General features: G+C 37.9%; 1 protein-coding gene across 2 annotated transcripts in view; it reads right to left on the bottom strand.

Annotated features, from left to right (window-relative positions):
- GABRA4 (gamma-aminobutyric acid type A receptor subunit alpha4) overlaps positions 1-20,374 on the bottom strand; it is a 177,276-nt gene that overhangs the window by 129,741 nt on the left and 27,161 nt on the right. For both annotated transcript variants that reach the window (XM_036417206.2, XM_036417201.2), the window contains exon 8: positions 18,736-18,995. In XM_036417206.2, coding sequence (XP_036273099.1) covers positions 18,736-18,995 — 260 coding nt within the window. The remainder of the gene's footprint in view (positions 1-18,735; positions 18,996-20,374) is intronic.

Raw genomic sequence — 20,374 nt, 5'->3', positions numbered from 1 at the left:
CAGGTGGTTTTATCGTCACACAATTTCTTATGCTTTTTCCCAGCCCAGTATATTGCACACTATGTGAGTTCCCCTCAAGAATATACATTTCTTTAGGACTACTACAGAATCTTACTATTCTCCTTTCCTCACTGACTAGCACAGAACCAAGCTCTAAACAGTGTTCAATAAAGTAAGTCAAATGAACAAAGAATAAATCTATACAAAATCATTTGAAATAAATCAACAGCAAAATCATCTCCTCCAATATGCTCAACACAGCAAAAACGAGTCTCACAAATGTGTCTCAGGAGATAAGTAATTGGCAAAGCTATATAGCCAAAAGCAGCACTTTTAAATCCACTTGAAAACCAGATGACTGTCATTTACTCCATCCATATTATACTTCCTGGGCCACTATAGTAGTTAATGGACTGTTTAATGAGTTGATCCTAGAATATTAACTGATAACTAGAATTAAATGTGTTCTCTCTCCTATTTCATACACTGCCCGCTCAAAAAGTACTATGCCTAAAATTTCAAAAAGGAAAGAAAAAAACTCACCTAAAAAATTAAACTATGAATGATTACTACTGAGCATAAGAGAGTCACCTCCTGGATCAGCCTCCACTTTCCTCTTTCCCCTGCCTGCTACCCAGGAAACACAGGAGCCCCAAGGCACCAACCTGCCTCCCCAGGAACAAAGGGATGAGGAACATCAGCTTCTCCTTCTTCAAATTGCTTGAAACACATAGCCTGTGGCTGAAATAGCTTCTTTAGGCAAGGACTGGATTTTTCCTCTCAATCATAGCTCTAAAGCTATCAGTTATTGAAAAGCTGATTTTCAAAGCACACACTAGAACAGCTTTTCTGTACAGCTGCAATGCTATTTAAATCTCACATGAATATATCCACAAACCCAAGAAAATTCTAAGCTGAAATACTGCTCTTGGAAAGGACATAGCAAAAATAAGACCTGATAGGAGGAAAACTCAGGAATTGAAACCTGGCCATTTTAATACTGAAATTATAACATCAGGCATGTGGCTTCTATTCTCCCTCTCTCCCCTCACCCCCCGTTAGAACACCAGAAATCACTCTTTGGAAAGTTAGCATAGAAGGCTCTTCCATGAGACTCTGGCAGACATTCTTTAACAGACCTCCAAAATAGGGATAAATGCTGCACCTTCTGCTGTGATGAGGTTGGACAGGGGTGTAAAATAAACATTAAAGACAATGCTTCGGAGACAGAAATCAAAGGGAGGAAAGGCCCAACTTTTTAAACCCAAGTTTCTGCTCCACAGTAAAACTCAAGTCCTATCTCCAGTACTATTATGGGAGAATTCCCAGGAACCCTAATGGGAGATCCTGGTGACACTGATGCCACATCTCCCAAAACCAGCCATATCATCCTCCTGCTGTGATAAGCAGTTCCACTGCCACTGTTCAGGTGTCTCTGTGAAAATGTTTAGACACCAGTCAGCCACACTGCAATCTGAGTTTCCTTCATTTAAAACTTTTGATGTCATCAAATTACCTACCAAATGAAATTATACTGAGCATAAGTCGTTATTATAAATATTTCAGAACCATTCTCTGGGACGCTGTTGATGAAAACAAGTTGACTATACGTAAGAACGTTCACTGAAGTCATTGACCAATGAAGAGCCATGATGAGAATTGTTCTGTGCTCCATCAAGTATTACGTAGCCATGAGGTTCATTTCTATGATTCCTTAGCTCCCAATAGAATGGGGCTAAATGAACGTTTGCTAAATTATTAATTCATTTCAAGTAAAGAAATGCCACGATATCCCATTGATATGACAGGATTATTGACAGAGTAAGGTATGGGACCTTACACGGCCTCAAAAACTTGGCACGCAATGAATATGTGTCACCTGAATAAATAAGTGAATTTGCACAATTTTAGATCGTGGTGCTCATGAAAAAGTTACCAAATACCTGCTCATTGACAGTTCCACACAATGGTCTTGAGTCATCTGACCACAAAGAATGAATAAAAAGCTAAGCAGGGCCAAAGAAAATTAGGATCTAATCCATATGCTACAGCATTGCATAACTAATAAATGAAAATGTAATGCCGTTTTGAGCTCTTGTTGAGCTGTGGAAGCCTGCTGGTCCCTGGGTTTTAAAATACTCTCCCAGTATACTAAAATTAGAACTCTTTCTCATGTTGTTCTTTCCTTTGTTTCCATAGGAGACAGTGATTTTTCAGGCATCCAAGATGACACAACATAGATTGCCGAACTGAATGCCACGCTGTAGTTGCCAAGGAGATAATGTATGTCATTCCTACAAATAACACGTTGTTCATGCCTTCATTTTCTTTATCTAGCTTTTTAAGGATTTTTTTCCCCGCCCCAACCGAATTCAGATAATGTTCACTGTGAACTGATGGAAACATTGCTTTTTTAAAAATGTGTTTACCCCATTTCCCAAAGCACTTGATCACATCACACATGCAGTCTGTGGAAGGTCTGGGCATATTTTATGCCGATTTTGGAACCAATGATTCAGCAGTTTTTACTGGAGGGGGAAAAAAAATGCATCCTGATTTCTGTCTGCTTGCGTTCTAAGTAAAGGTCCAATTATATCCACACCTGGCACTAACATATTCCAGTTCAAAATGGTCCACCACAAATGCAGCTGCATTCAGTGGAATTTACATAGGAAGGAAAGGAGTAAGCAAGCCAGAAATGAAAAGATAGATGAACAGAAGGGAGGGGGGAAGGGAGGAAAGGAGGAAGAGAGGGAGGGAGGGAAGAAGGAATAAAAAAAGAGGAAGGAAGGAAGGAAGGAAGGCAGAAAGGAAGGAAGGAGGGAGAAAGGGAAGGGAAGGAAAGAAGATAAGGAGGAAAGTAGGAAAACTCATGCTTATTGAGCACCTGCAGTAGTCTAGATTAAACATCTCTAAGATAAACAAAGAGAATTTTAAAAATGTAAGATCTTGGCTAGCATCATCCAAGTGGCAAGAGTTTGAGTACGTATCTGAACTTGAGTATGCCTCCTTTAAAAGTAAGTGTTTTCCAGGTATTTAGTCCTGCATAACAACCTCCCCCCAGATGACCATGGCTTTAAGCAATGGCCATCATTTTAACATTCCTGTCATGGGATTGGAGGTTAACTGGACTCAGCCAAGAGGCTCTCCTTCAGGGTCTCTCATGCAGTTTCAGGCAGAGAGGGTGTCTTCATTCGCATGCCTGGCCGCTGATGCTGAGGCATCGCCTTACTTGAGGTCTCTGCGTGTGGCCTGGGGTTCAAGAATGGGGTCTCAAGTGGGCCAGCTTCCAAGTCATAAAGCAACACTTCGACTGTGGCCACAAGCACAGCCCAAATCAAGGGTTCAAGAACACAGACACCACCTCACATTGTAAGAAATGCATGTAGATGGCCACTGTGGGTGGGGGAGCCGAGGGTGGGGAGTGGGAGAAGTGGGGGGCTGGAAAGGGTGTCTTACTCCAGCCACCTTCAGAACTGTTTTCTGGTACAACATATTTTTGGCAATATCCAGTGATGCCCCCAAAGGCCCGAGACTCAGGTTTCACGGGCTCTTTGTCTGCTTGGTGGGGCAATTGTGAAGGAAACAGTTAAAATGACCAGTCTAAAAAGAGAAATGGAACAACTCTTATTGTCAACTTGATGAATTGTGAAAAACGGAACACTAAAATAAAACTCTGTAATGAGTTTCAGATTAAATTTTGGGTGCATTGTCAATTTTCAAAGCATTTGGACATCATAAAAACCAACTTAGCCCTACAACTGCATTGTAGCATATTAAGATAAGTTATACTATATAACATTCCCCTAGAATTGCTTTTATCTAATTTAGCTTTTGATTCTTTTGAGTACCTGGGTAAATGGGAGTTCCCTATATTAATTACAGGTATACCTGCTCAGCATGGGGAATGCATATGTGGCAGCCATAGCACCAAATGAATTGCTGTTATAAGGAGTAGCATAGCTCACTTGGAGCTATGCTCTTGTCATCGTAATCTATCACCTATGGTCAATCGATCAGGAGGCTTCTGGCTAATGCCTTTATCTTACCAGCACTCTTTAATGTTGTTCTGATACTGAACCCAGATGGCCAAGACCATGCACCCATCCAGCTGATCTGAAACAGCCTTACGACCTCCACTGAACATTTGTACTTTCACCATTAAAATATTCACCTTCATTTATCCTTTGGAAATCTATCAAACTACTATTTTAAATAAGAATACCTCAGCCAGAAAATGGGACATTAAAGACACAATGGAAAAACACCATCAAGAAAATACCATAATCAGATGTTGGAAAGCTTTCAAACTGGGGAAGAATATTGTGGTGAGCTAAGGGAGGAGCAAATTTCATCCCATTGCTTGCATTGCTGAGAGAGTATGGCTGTGCTCACTCTCCTGTGCTGGCAGATTGGCCTGGAATCAACATATATAATGTTCATGTTTGATGTAGCTATTTTTGAGATGAATGGCTCTGTAATGAATCAGGCAGTGCTATGCGGTGCTAAATTGTGTCTTTCAAGCAGAATACTAGCAATAATTCCAAACAACTGCAGTGGTCTATCCAGAATGTGACAATTGGAGTTATACCTCTCTCTTCCCATACGTGTCCAGCATCTATTCTCATTCAGGCCAACATATATGATGACACTTTAGTGCTTCACAAAATATACCCTAACAATTGAAGTGTTCGGGAAACACTCAAAGCAGATCCCAGAAAATGACATGGCAGAAAGGATATCTTATTCAGTACTTCTCACTTTCATGTTTCTGATTTCACCCTACTTGTTTCAGCTCCACATTTTACATCTTTCTGTATCTTGATTCCACCCTCCACTTCACCAGGCCCATGAGAATCTGTTAACAAAATTCCTGAGAGCAAAGCAAGAGTGTCTATTTGTCTTACATTGCATAACAATGGGGCCTTGTAATAAACATTGCAGCACAATGAAGAGTTAGGATCCTTTTTACTAATAAGTTTTCTTCAGTATTATATGTCTTGGGATCTTTATAATGCTATGATTTTTAATGCTGAGTAGCAAGTCTGTCTTACGGCTACAAAATGACTGCAGAGTAACCAGGAAGTTAATTTTAGCCAATAATTATCTCAAATTGTCTTATGAGATTCTGAAATCCCCTACTGGTTATAATTTTAACCTTTAACTCTATTATAGCCTACCTAGTACAGTCATATATATCTAGATTACTATTGGAAACATTTAATTTAAATATGTTAGCAAATTTTTAATGCTAGAAGACTGCTTATTTTATATTTGCTTCATCATTAGGTCCAGACAAGATACTTTTGTCCAGAACAAATGCTAAACTGCATAGGTACAAGGACAACAGACATAAACTCAGCAGTTACAGTAAAACAAGGAAGAGATCAACCTATCCATTATATATTAAATTAATTGAAAAAAAAATACTAATTTACAATCTGTTAGGCATTTGAAGATGACAGGAAGTTTATGCTTGCTTCAAGATGATTTTTAAAATCTTTCCATATGTTATCTCAATGATGCTTCAAAATACATTGCTTTAACGTATATAAAGAACTTGATAAAATAAATGTGGCCTTGTACAAGGAGGTATTATCCATTGCAAGTGTGCAAAATGAATGATTTACAGAGTTTTGAAAAAATAAAATGCAATTCATAAAGAAACACCACAGAAAAATATGTATAAGAGAAAAAACTTAAATATCAAATGCTCTTAAAGGAGAGATTTGTGTGCTTTTTTAATTAACCAAAAACAAAAGGATTCACCATATCCAATCTCATTCTATTTTTATGAATTGCTCAGGGATACTAATATAACTTTCTGTCAGCAGATCAAGTCCCCATTGAACATAATCTATTTAAGTCCTGTTCCTGGATAATAGGTTACCTCCTTGGTGCCATTTTTAGATCAGCCCATTGGCAAACATTAAGCAGAAAGTATGTTAACATTTTTCAGGATCGGCTAAGGCTTTAGCAAAGTGGCTTTCTTGCGTGCAGAAGAAGCAGTAGTGAGGTGGCCAGAGGGGAGAGGGCCTATTAAGCTCTGCATCTGTACAAGCCTCAACTGCTTCAAGTCAAAATAAAATAAACTAACAAAACAATCCTACTGAGAGCACGAAGATGCCCACAGAGGACATGCCCCATCAGCCGCGGGCACATCGAATATAGCTCCAAGGCTGAGACATTCTCAGCTCCAACCGAAATCTTTACCTTGAAAACAAGTAAACTAACTAATGAATTTTAGAATGCTAGTCGTCACTATAATACCAGGACAATTTTTTACTAATTACCTGTTTTGTTGTTTAAAAAAGAAGGAGAAGGAGAAGGAGAAGGAGAAGGAGAAGGAGAAGGAGAAGGAGAAGGAGAAGGAGAAGGAGAAGGAGAAGGAGGAGGAGGAGGAGGAGGAGGAGGAGGAGGAGGAGGAGGAGGAGGAGGAGGAGGAGGAGGAGGAGAAGGAGAAGGAGAAGGAGAAGGAGAAGGAGAAGGAGAAGGAGAAGGAGAAGGAGGAGAAGGAGAAGGAGAAGGAGAAGGAGAAGGAGAAGGAGAAGGAGAAGGAGAAGGAGAAGGAGAAGGAGAAGAAAGCAGTTGATAAGGGCAATTTGAAGTCAAATGTAGGCCTCATCTTTAGTTCAAAAGACCATTTTTGCCCAGCTGTGTGTGTTTTTTAACCAGTTTTGACCAGCAAAAATTGTTTTTCAATACTGTTTAGCTTAATTAAAACCTAGATTTTTCTCAAAACAAACACAGGCCCATTTCTTCATGGAAGGAGCAGCCAGTGAAGGTCAAGTGCCCACCTATGCTGCCCACCTACTACTGCTTCCACATTTTTAAGGTTTAGGATCTGCTCTAAGAATATAACTAATCAGTTACTAAATCGCTGTACAGCTCTTGCTAATTTTTCCAGAAAACACCTTTCCAGCTATAAGGCCTCCTTTTCACTTCTTCCAAGCAGAATGCCCTTGTCAGAGCTTCTCCATACAAACCAGCTCTCAGAAGGGTAGCGATTAAATTCATTTGTTCCCATATGAAAACAGAGGACATTCCCAGGTATAACCTGGACAGCAAATTGATCATGACTCTCACCTCTCGTGGAGTAGCCAGTCCGCATTAGGAGAAAGAGATACCCAAACAACAAAACTAAGAGTCCAAGGCACAACCAATGAAAGAACTGGGATAGTAGTTGCTTCATATGAAATTCCAAAGAAGCCAGGTGACTTTGGGTCAAGAATAAGAGCTTTATAGTTTTCCTTTAGTAACCCAAAGCTATTTGTGGGCCTCAAAAAGTAAAAAAGCAATTCTGAAATGAAAGTTTTTCCTATTATTGTTGTCATCTAAGACTTCTCTTTTCTGTCATTGTTAATAATATTTTGCAGAGATTTATTCTTTCACTCATTGCATTTATTTACTCCTTCACTCATTGACTCAGTCATCAAATTGGATGGGTGTTTACTGGGACCAGGCTGTGTTAAGCATTGGTCTTAAAGTTTGTAATATACTAATCCCAGTTGTTCAGAAGTGCCCAAAATTGGCTATGCTAGACACAACAGTACACCCATATTGTATACTGTTGACTTTCTGCTCTTTGGATAGAGACTCATCACCACCTTTTGCCAAGTTCTCTTTGAAAATGTCAATTCTCAAGTGCCAAAGACCTGGCCAAGATAAGGTAAAGGTGTGCTAAATGGTGGAGTCTTTCTTCCCTTATACCTCATCCCTTTATCTAATACTTTCATCACTTAATATTTTACAACATTCACATTAGGGTGGTTGTGCTTTGGAAAACATTTTAGGGAGGTGAAAATGGAAAGTGCTCACAAAGAAACGGAAGGCCACCTTCATCCTCACACTCCTCTTCCCTTCTCTGTTAAACTAGTCCATAAATATCACAAAGCAACTGATGATAGTAACAGTAACGAGCTGGTTCATTTCCTTATTACTCTCTTTAATTTGCTGACCATCAATAAAAGATGCCTCATGAACAGGCTGAGTTCTCTCAAAGACCCTCCTAAAGTCTAGCATTTTTCTTTACAAATCCCTTGGTCCCTCCAGAATATTTACTCTTCTTGATCATTTGCATCACTATACTCTGTCACAGTATATAAATTTGTTGAGGGCAAAACTCTCTCTCATGAACTTCTTTATATATAGAGAGAGAGAGAGGAAGGGAGAGGGATAGAGAGTTAGAAACATCTATGAGAGAGAAACATCGACCAGCTGCCTCCTGCACATCCCCCGCTAGGGATGTGCCCACAACCAAGGTGCATGCCCTTGACCAGAATCGAACCTGGGTCCTTTCAGTCCGCAGGCCAAAGCTCTATCCACTGAGCCAAACTGGTTTTGGCTCGTGAACTTTAAAAATTTCCCCACAATCTGTAAAAAATTATGGGTTGGTCTTCAGTTTATTGAAATGGCTTTGCTAAAAATCAAATATTTGTGTGTTGTTGTTTTTTTAGCCTTGACAAAACCCATATATATTTTATGCAGATTTGGAGTTAAGAAGAGTGTTAACTAATTATCTGTGACTTGGGTTTCTATGTAAATTGAACTACTAGCTAAGGGGTTGGCTTATTTATAAATGGGATAAAGTTTCAAAGAATAGCTTACATTTTTACAATGGAGAAACAACACATTTTCAGAAAAACTAGGACTATGTTAATTAGTGAGTATATGGTGATAGTCACAGTGGAGGGTAGGCAGTCATGGTCATAGGTTATAACTGAGGAACAGTAATCTCTAGTGGATTTAAATCTTGGTTCAGTTGCTTTGCAGCTCAATGATTTTGGACAAATCACTTAGGTCTGTGTCTGAAAAAAGTAGGATAGGATTGCTATGACAAGTATATGAGTTAATGCATGTAAAATGTTTAAAATACTATCTGCAATGTAGTAGTACAGTATAGTTGATGCTTTTGTGACTATTGGAACAGTATGGACTTTTGCTGAATAGGTGAACATAAAATAAGCTGAATATTTAATTTAATCTATCTTTTTTTTAACTCAAAAAGAATCATCCTCTCTTTAATAATTTTTTATTAAATTAAGCACATGTTAGAGTATAAGCAATCTTGCATTATAGTGTATGAGTTTGTAATAATATAGATTTTTAAGTTAGAATGAAATTTACATATAATCTTGCCTAAGTTCATCTTCTAATAGATAGAGAAAATGTTGGGTTATATGATCAAAGCTACATTGGGGAACTGAGAACAAAGACGAAATCCTTTTATGCCCGCCTGTTTTCACTAGGTGAGAAGCAACATCACAGATCTGAAAGTGTCCAAAATACTTCACCAAAACTCATTTTCATCAACCATAAAATTATGTAGATAGCAATACAACCCTGGATTCTATGTGTATATAAATATATGTATTGTAGATGCAACAACTCATATGTATATATGTGTAAAGTAACTGATACTACACACACACACACAAACACACATCGATATATACACACACACATACACACACATACACACACACACACATCTATTATATACAAAGGGCACATAGTAGACAGCAATGATGGTGTTAATGATGATAATGAGGACAACATGCTATCTCTCCAAATTCTACAATATGTACTATATAAATACACTTCATAGTTTATTATCTTGCCATGATATTTGTAAACCGATAATACATGAAAATAAATGAACAAGTTTACTAATAATCTACATCTATACCACACACACTCTATACTAAATTAATACTAAGTTCACAAGATGTATTACTTCTTCCCTAAACACTAGCTAATATATCTAGCCTTCTTAATGTAGCATTAAAATCATAGCATTCTCTTCTGGAAGAGGACATAGCCTAAATTTTCAATTATGATGCTAACATTGGCATTTTACTTCCTAGGTGATGTTATTATCAGTGATTATAAAAATGTGCACAATACTGTTTCAATAAGCGACTAAAATTGATTGCCTCTCCTTTTGTCATTTTGAATGATATCCTTTATTTATTTTCAATTTAAAGACTAAGTTGAAGTCTCAATTTAACTCTTTATATATATATATATATATATATATATTTTTTTTTTTTAATTGATTTTGGAGAGGAAAGGAGGGATGAGAGAGGATCATGGATCGGCTGCCTCCTGAACACCCCTTACTGGGGATGGAGCTCACAACCCAGGCATGTGTCCCTGACCATAATCGAACCCGAGACTCTTCAGTCTGCAGGCCAATGCTCTATCCACTCAGCCAAAATGGCTAGAACTCAGCTTAACTCTTTCTGATATAATTTGTTATTACTTTCTCTACCACTTCTTCACAGTATTTTACAAATTTATCATTAATTATTTGAAATTAATTATTGAATATCTACCTCCCTATTACTCTCAGATCTACAAAGGAAGTGAGCACAGTATTCCAAGTGTACTGACACTTAATAGGTATTCTATAAATATAATAGGTTTTCCAGTAGTTGGATAAATAGATTGGTATTGAAACATGGAGTTTTAAGGTAGCAGTGAAGATTTGAGCATAAGTTTAAACTATTATAAGCATGCGAGAATCAAGACTTAGACCATTTATCTACAAACTAAATACAGTCACCCACACGATTTAGGGCCTGTCTCCTTCCTGATACTAAGTTCCTAGGTTTTTGTCTTTGAGTCCACAGTGCCTTGTATGGTGACTGGTGCACAGTAGTGGCTTGGTAAACTCTTGGTAAATGACTAGCTGAGATTCATCCTAATACATTAGCAACATGACATTTTCTCATGAATCAGCACATGACACATAACAAAACTAACAGATAAAAAGCACAGCTGGAGATAGAACCTAATCTGGATATTCTTGTCACTGAAATCATACAGCTTAATAATTGTGCAATTAAAACAATTACTCATTGCCTAAAGAGCATTACTACCTACAGAACATTCTGTACTGAAAAGGTATGGGTTTGGGGAGGTACAGTTTATATAAGATTTAAAGAATGTCATTAAACTACTGTCAGAAGCACATCCAAATGTCAAGTGAATTGACATACTGCTTCAGGTCCTTGCTCAAACTGCCAAGGAAACAGGTTTGAAACTAAGTCAAGATATGAACAAAATAAGGACAAAATTGAAAAATGAAAGTTTTTTGCATACTAGTTTAAACTATTTTAAAAACAGCATTTCTAAGAGGAGCACTGAGAATAACAGAAATAAAAATCTGAAACTGACCTAGTTTGAACACCCCTTTCGAATGGAATGAAGCGTGTACATTACCAACCACTGAAAAATCATTTAACATCAATGTCACTCACAGTCACTGACAGCTGTGCAAATGATATGACTGAAATGACCAAAAGACAGCAACCAAGCGTTCCTCATAGTGCACAGATGCACTTGTAGGCTTACTTTAGCCTTTTGTTTTGCTTTCTTTGGTTTTAAAACACCCTCCTCAGTTATCTCTTGCTGCCCACTAGCGAAGTCCAGCTGCTGACAAGGGTGTCTCCGATTGGTTAAGAATGATCATCTGCTGTTCCAGAGGCTCACGGTGACCCAGCACATGTTCACTACTTCCATCTGCCTGATATTCACATTTACTCCAGCAAGAAAGAATCTATCTACACTAATAAAAGAGAAAATGCTAATTGACTGTAACTTTGCTATGCCCACAGCCAATCAGAGCAAGTATGCAAATTAATCCAACAAAGATGGCGGTTAATTTGCATATGCCGAGGGAGGGAGGAGTGATGACTGAAGACAGCTTAGAAGGAAGGGGGAGAAAAGCAGAGAGCAAGGTGGCTGCCAGAGAGAAAGTGTGGGCGGCTGTGGTGGCTGCAAAGGCCATGTGTGCGGGGTCGGGTGGGGTGAGGCGGGTGGCAGCAGCCCTGCAAGGCTGTGGTGGACTCAAGCCAAGATGTGTCGGTGCAGGGCTGGGGGTGGCCGCGAGGGCCGCTTGCAGGAATCTTCCTGCAAACAGGCTCTTAGTATTATAAAAGCCTAAGCAACCGTTTGTCCATTCGACCATTCTACCAGTTGTTATGATTTACTGACCACCAGGGGCAATTGCTCAGTGCAAGAGCTGCCCCCTGGTGGCCAGTGCACTCCCACAGCAGAGTGCAGCTCAGTTGACTAATGGGTGCCAGACACCGAGCTCATGGCAGGCAGCACAAGCCTCTCCCATGAATACTCCCCCCTGCACACTCCACCCAAGCCAGGCCGGGACTGGGATCTGGACCAGCACTGGGACTGACTGGGTGCAAGCCCACGGCCACTTCTTGGTCATGGGCATGCCAGTATCCGCTGTGTGGAGAATGCACCAGAGCGGCAGCAAGCCTACCCAGGGGAGTGGCAGTGGTGGTAGGGACAGCAGGGCGGAGATAAGCAGGAGCAGAGCAGCACCTGACCTAGGCTTGGGCTCCTCCCCGACTACCTGCCTCTTCCCGCACTACTACATTCCCTCGGGGGAAGGTTGGGGGGGGGGATGCTGGAATGATGGTTTCGGCCTGAACCTCATAGGGCATGCTGAGGGACCCCACTGGTGCAGGGTGCACCAGGCCTCTAGCTTTATTTAAAAGACCAATAGACCAATATTTTTGGGAATTGATGGTAAATATATTGGTTTTGGAGTCACCAGACCTCCTATCATCTGATTTCTATGAATGGCTCATTATAATCCATCAATAAAAACATCTATTACATACTATATTATGTGGGATATGAAGCTATGAACAATTTTATTAAAGAGCTCATCTCCTAGCTAGGCAAATATAGCAATCATATGAAATCATATAAAACAGTTCAAGCAAAGTACTTCAGGATATTATAAATGATAAATTTTGTAACACATACCTGTATACGTTGAAGATGCCGAAAGAAATAAAGGATAATATTGTAATAATCATAGCCATTACTTACTGGGTACCAAGCATTGGTCCCTGAACTTTATATGAATAATGTAGTCTAATTCACACTATAAGCTTTTCTGGTAGGTTTTAGTATTAACCCGTTTGTAGAGGTGAATCCTTAAGACCCTATTCCAGAGATCCTTGAGATCAGCTTGAATGAGGCAAATACGGGAAATAAGGCTAGAGTTTTACTTTGAAGGATGGGTAGTGAAAAAGGAGCTTTATATGGGGAGGCAGCTGATCAATGCCTCTCTCTCTCTCTCTCTTGAATTACGAAATCCAAGGTGTACCTTGAATTACTCATATGTTTTTATATTGTCTTTTTCTTATAAACCCTAATTTTTATATTATCTTTTTCTTAAAAAGAAAATGGCTCTTTAATTTTAGAAATATTCTTGTAAGTATCTATGAACACTTTAAAATGAAGAATCATTACAATAAAAAAGAAATAAACAAAGCCATGAGGTAGATGGGGAAGGAAAGGTACACAGTAGAAAAAGTATGTAATTGTAGTTTTAAAAAGTAGTCATTATTATCCTGGGATAGGAGAAAATGTTCTACTCTGGAACTTTCCACCTATCTAAAGTTGAATTAGCTACTTTTAAAATTGTGCCTCTTTCCCTTCTTGTCCTAGTGAATGATGCTACCACTATACATCTCATCCTCCATTTTCCTCACCCCACATTTCTAATCAGTCATTAAGGCTTGAGGCTTAAAAGTATAGGGTTTGCTGGCTCAATCCTACCACTTACCAGAGAGATGACATAAATATTATAAAATGCAGTATCAGAGACCAAGCTCTGCACTCACATACTTAATTTAATATTGGGTTTTGTAGGGAGCAGCTATAGGATTAAGCCTCGGATTGACCGGTGGCAGAACCACAAACAAGTCCCAGTTTAGAGGTCAGAGATCTCTTAGCATAATTAAGTTTGACTTTATGGCCTCTCCTAGATCCTTCCTAGGACTTAGGTAACTAATGGGCTGTGGGAGGTGCAGCAAGTGCTGCCAAAACAAGTGGAACTCACAAGAACATTGTAACTATGTTGACCACCACTTTGTATTTCTCTGACTATGAAATAAAGCCTCAGCTTGCTGGCTGGATCCTTTTCTGTGTCCTCATGCAGGCATGGAAGATCCACCCAGCCGGCAGCTATGTTCTCCTTGTTTTCTTTAATCCTTCCTCACCCCTCCTCAGGCTCACTGAACCCTTGGCTGTGCTGGCGTGGCACAGGGTTTACTATCTCTGAATATATCACTTAACAACTAACTGCAAGCCTCAGTTTCTTCATTTGTAAAATAATTACTGTGAGTTTGAAATTAGGCAATACACTGAAGCATTCCACAGAGTACCTAACACAAATTAAGAGCTCAAATAATGTTAGTTATTATAGCATTGTTTTTTTTTTTTTATCCATAGGATTCAATATGTAGGTACACTAATGCATACTTTCCAACTGAATGAGGACCACACACTCTATTTTCAAGTGATTAAAAGATATATATATATATATATATATATATATATATATATATAATTTGATTAAGAAATCTTCCTTTTTATTTTATAGTTACTTATTTTTCAAAACACCCTATTAGTCCAAGTCATCTGCATCAGGGATATAGTAGGTACTCTAAGAAGTAGCAAGGGTATGGAAGGATAGAACCACAAGAATGGACTTCAACTCAAATACTGAAAGGACAGAGTCAAAGGCAGAATCAAAGTAATGCTGAGTCAAAACACAACAGCTGCCTTTGCCTCTTGAGATGCTCAGAGCTGCTGTTAGAGCCTGCCAATCGGCCTTTGTTCTTTGCTTCATGAATATTCCATAAACCATAGGCTTTTCAATTCCCAAAGAATAGAAATGGTCACTAGAAACCTCTGCCAGGCCATTAACAGTTTATAGATCCCATATATCTCAATAGTAACAATAGGTCAAACCACTACTGATGTAGACTCTGCAGGCGATAACAGAGGAGGAATTTAAGCACATTTTAAACAAAACACATCATTCAAATAAGCAAATAGCCATGCAAGTTGAAACACATCCTTGAATAAGCAAATTTCATCTATCTGGTTAGAATCTCTACTGAAACTCCAAATCTTATAAGATTCTAGAATATTTTTGTACACTAACATATTTTAAAATTTTGCTCTTTACATTTCCCCTTTCTTGATTTCCTTCTCCTTATTTTTTTTTATTTTCTTCTCTCTCCCTCAGTTTTAATATATCCTCAATCCTTAAAAGTTGAACTTGATACTGAAGCCATTCAACGGCAACTGACACTCCAAAGCCAGCTGTGCTCTGGCAGCAATCTGGAGTCTGGATGCAGGATAGGCCAACCCATTAATCACTGTCTTTAAAACACAGACATTCTCCAAGTAAACCGCTGCGGAGATCTAAGTCATGACACATACTCAGTACACTAGTAGAGGACACAAAGCATATGATTTATATTTTAACTACATTTATTATAAAATGTCTTCTCAACTTCTAAATGCTAAGACTCTATGCCCTTCGCAAACTTCATCTCGATCTTGAGTATGCCATTTGCCCACAGAACGTGACCCAATGCTGTCCACAGGAATTGCTAAAATCAGAGCAGACTTAGCCAATTGGATGTGCTCAGCCAAGAATTTACCAGCAGTGACAATTACTGTAGTCAAAAGATACATTTCAAGCAGCAAATAAAATATTATTGGTTTTGTTCCCACATTTGGAAATTCTGAAGAATAGCTTTATTCTGATTAAGTGGCACTTTTAAGTATTTATAATATTCTACTCTAACACTAGTGCAAGGAGTCTCATCACTTTCCAAAAATGAAAAAAGAACTATAGCAATTCACTATAAACAGAAAAAAAAGATATATATGTAAAATGTTTGTACATTCAGAATCTTTGGGAATGAGCAACTACTGGGTCAAGAGGGAGTTAATAGCTATATGGGAGAGTCAGTATACTTTATAATTTCAACATTACTAGAAAATCCTAAGTAGAAATATATTGATCTAAAATTTAAAATTAACCACTAGTGATATAAAACTATGACATATAGCTTCCAAAGAACATGAGAAACAAAAGAATATGAAAATTTTAGCAATAAAAATACATTACAAAACTTAATATAAAGAAATAATGTTTTAAAATATTACAACCAGACCAAATATAATTAGAAGCTAAAGGCATTATATAGGGGGAAATTATTTTATGATTAAATGCATAGAAATGAAGCAGTTATAAATATTTACATGTTGAGTGTCATGTATCAAAGTGAATAAAACAAAAATAATTAAAATACAAAACAAACAAACATAATCATAATATTAGTAAGAGGATTTTTCATATTATTTTTGGTATTTGAATGATTAAGAAGAGGTGACTGATTAAGAGGGTGATATAATGATGCTTTAAGTAAAACTGATTTAATAACTAAAATTAGCTCTTTTCAAATTGCCATTAAACATTTATAAGCTTTCAGCATAACTCAGGGTGTAACAAAAATATCAATAACATTCAAATCTATACAGGTAACATCTTTGAGCTAAAAATAAACAGCGGAACTAAATAAACAAAGTTCTTTTTGGAAACTTTAATATTTTCTTCCCAATAACTCTTAGCTTATAGAGAAAGCCAGTAACATAACTGAAGAATATTTCGCAAATAATTATGATAATATAGAAAGTTATGCATACGGTTAAAACTATATGCAAAGAAAATCTCATTGTAATAAGGGGAACTTTATTATTAAATAAAAAGCTATGAAAATAAGTAAGAATTAAACTCAAGAAGCTAGGAAAAAAGAGTTATTGATAACAGAATTAACCGGAAGAAAAGTGGAATTAGAATAAATCATGAATCATTCATTAAAAAACAGAAACAGTAAATTATACAAATGAATATATTCAAGAATTGATACGTTTTAAAAAGGGTGGTCTCACTCATATGAGGGATATACTGATCAACATAATTTGATGAACAAGAATAGACCCAGAGACAAGTGGTGGAGGGGGGGGGAGGGAGGTGTGGAGAGGGGAAGGTGAGAGAGAAATCAAAGGACTTTTATGCATGCATATTAGCATAACCAATGGACACAGACACTGGGGCAGTGGGGGCTTGCCCAGGGTGGGAATTACAGGGGGAGGGGCGTTCAATTGGGGAGGGGAGGAGACATATGTAGAACTTTAGACAATAAATAAATTGATTAATAAGGAACAGTAAATAGAGTTATTCTACTGAGGTCTCAACACAACAAAGGAAAGCAAATAAGAGTAAAAGGCAGAGAAGGCTACCCATGGGGAATGGGAAAGAGGATAATCAGAGTTTTTAACTAAAAATATCAATAGTATACAAAGTTCATTCTGATAATTTTGAAAAATTTGATGAAATGAATTTCTTTAGAGAAAAAAATGGAAATAAGCTATCCAAACTGTCTCAATGGGATGGTAGTAATTTTCCTACCAGCTCACATGCCATTCTAGAAGAACCAGCACCCAGGGCCTTCTAGGAGCTAAGTTATAAACTGGAGGACCCAACAGTTAGAACCTGCCAGGGTGAATACCAAATCTAATTTGTTAAACTGCAGTCTTCTCTTGGAGGACTTACTTCCTGATCACTTGTATGCGGAAGGAAATCCCCTCCTCGTACTACCCCGGAATTCATTCAGACAGTGTTAGCACTACTGTAATCTAATACTCCAAGTGCTGTATTATTTATTATTTTAAAATCTCGTGTCTCCTTTTCTTTGTCTTACTTAAATGTAAACTCTGTGTAGGATATTCTATTGGGGGTGGGCAGTGTATATTTTTGATACTCAGACCATAAATAGGGTCTGGCACATCATTGGTATTAAATGTATATTTGTTAAATGAATTGAGGGGGTGGTAGAGAAAGAATGAGCAAGTAAGAGAATGAGTTATTACCTACAAAGAATAAAGTTGATGACTTATGTACATTTGGATTTGGGCACCTATAAACAGTTTTACACTATCTTTGTGGCAACTACACTAAAGCTGAGTATCAATTACCACAGATACTTTGCTGATTCAAGAAAGAAGCTGAATGAGTGAGAGTGAAAGACAGAGAGTGGAATATCCAAGGAGGAGGGGAGGGGGGGAGGGTGAAGAGGGAAGGGAAGGGGAGGTGGGGGCTTCCTGTTTGCGTTTTATTTTCATGATGATCCTGCTATGTTTGTACAACTGGACTCCATAAGGAAGCTGTCACTTTAAGTTTTGTTCTTTTTTTTTTTTTTTTTTTTTTTTTATCACAGAATCACTTGCATGTCCAGTGTGAATTACAGTAGTTTGGTTTCCACATCCTTTTGGCTCTGTTCCTTTACAATAAGATTTCTCAATCTTCAATGTACATCAACTACAACTCTAGGTCTTCCTATCTATAGGTTTTATTTTCATAGGTAACAGGACACAGGCCCTTCCCAGCCCCGTGGGAGAGTTCTAACATGTACAGAACCACAGAACCGCTGCTTGACTCTGCTTGATGAACTCTGTTCAAAGCACATTTCCAACCAACTTAAAGATAAGCACAGGTTCCTCTGAATAGTATACAGAAGATGTTGCTCCTTTCTCTGAAAAACCTTTAATGTTGAAAAGAATGTTCAAACAGCCAGCGCCATCTGGCTCTCCCAAAGCGATTTAATTTTTAAGTCATTAATCATAATTATAACATTTAAATTTATAATTGTCCCTTCATATTTTCCTGGACTTTTAAAGGTCTTACAAATGGTCATTGGTATTTCAAGTTTCCATTCTCATCCATCCCTCCTCCACCCCGCTTTCCACCCCCTATATCTCCCCTTCCCTGGCCGCAATGTAAATTTAACCAAGAAACTCAAATCTTAAATTAAAGGAAATTGAGTCAAATACCTGCAGGGGTGCTTCAGGGTGCATAGCTCTCAGCAAAGGAGCAGTTGTAATTTCCTGGAGAGCTCTCGATGTCTTCTTTTTGGCTTTCTCTATTTGAATATTGGTAAAATAATTGACAGCAGCAAACTCAATAAGGGCGGAAAATACAAAAGCAAAGCAGACAGCTATAAACCAATCCATGGCAGTAGCATAAGACACTTTGGGCAAAGAATGCCGTGCACTGATGCTCAGGGTGGTCATGGTGAGGACTGTGGTTATTCCTTGAAAGCAAAAGAGACAAAATACTTCACCATTGCTTCTATGCAAAAACAAACAAAACAAAACAAAACAATAACCTAGTGATCTGGTGGGTGGGGTGGGTGGTGGGTAACAAACTTTATAATTCTACCAAATCATCTTTGATGGAAAAGAGACTAATCCTACTGGTTCAATGGAATTAGAATGGGGCTTTTCCATTGTTGGCTCAGTGTGACTTTGATTAAGTTATGAAAACTGTCTTGATACCTACCTATTGGGTTTGCCATATTCATTAAAAGTATATAAGTCACCCAATTTAATATTGTATCCAAGCCAGCATGCCTGAGAAACTCCACACACACACACTTACTGGGAAGTGCTACTCATTGAAGCACTGATTCTCAACCAGGAATAGCAAATTGGTAGCATGGTATATTGGGGCATTTTCTGGGGAAGGCATGGCCCACTGCTATTGAGACTCACTACCAGAAAAACACAAATTATAATCTTTAAAACTGGATATTACCTAATGAATTAAAAAAATACATTTACTAGCTGTGAAAGATAATTATAAAGATAATAAAACAACAGATGTATATTCCTGACAAAATAGACTTATAGAACATTTTAGTATTAAAAATATTAGACATCTGCTACCCACCAATTTATGATTGGGAGAAAAATAGTTGCAACAAGAATAGAGGTACCTCCTTGCCATCAGTAGGCTCCTAAAGCACATCACCCCCAGGAGAGCCTTTTCCTCAGCAGGGAAAAAGGCTAGTCCCTACTCTCAATGGAAAAATTCCACTTGCCACTGGAACTATAGAGAAATGATTTAAGGATGTTAATATCTGTACAGTTGTCCCTTTCTTTATCATTGTTTATCTTTATATCTAACCTATGTTATCTAGTTAAGCTTGGAATTTTCTCTGGAGATTTACTAAACCCATTCTATAGATTGTGTACAATTGCTCCTTAATTGACATGCCTACTTGTTTGGGGATGATTATAATGACGACAACAATGATGATGACAGAGGCATCTAAACTATATATTCCAATCCATGCCTATCCTTGCTGAGAGCCAAACTATATATGTTAAATTGAAGAGATTATGAGCCTCATATAACAATAAAGGAATAATAGTATTTTCATTTGGGGAGAAATTATCTTGTTTTCTCAGATGAGTATATAATTATATCTGCCTTGTGTTGTTTCTTAGTTGTTCCAACTTTATTGGATGTAGCCTCTGTGAGAGCAAACGTGTCTAATATTGTTCCAAGATTTACCATAATATATTACATAGTGCCAAGCACATGATAAATGCACAGTAAATAAAAACTCATTTTTTTCCAGCTCCTCACCAATCCATTTTCTCTCTAGTCCCTTCTGAATTGTCAATG

Source organism: Pipistrellus kuhlii, unplaced genomic scaffold (genome assembly GCF_014108245.1).
Source record: "Pipistrellus kuhlii isolate mPipKuh1 unplaced genomic scaffold, mPipKuh1.p scaffold_m20_p_1, whole genome shotgun sequence".
In the NCBI taxonomy this organism is placed as follows: Eukaryota; Metazoa; Chordata; class Mammalia; order Chiroptera; family Vespertilionidae; genus Pipistrellus; species Pipistrellus kuhlii.
This window is presented reverse-complemented; position numbering and strand designations above follow the sequence as displayed.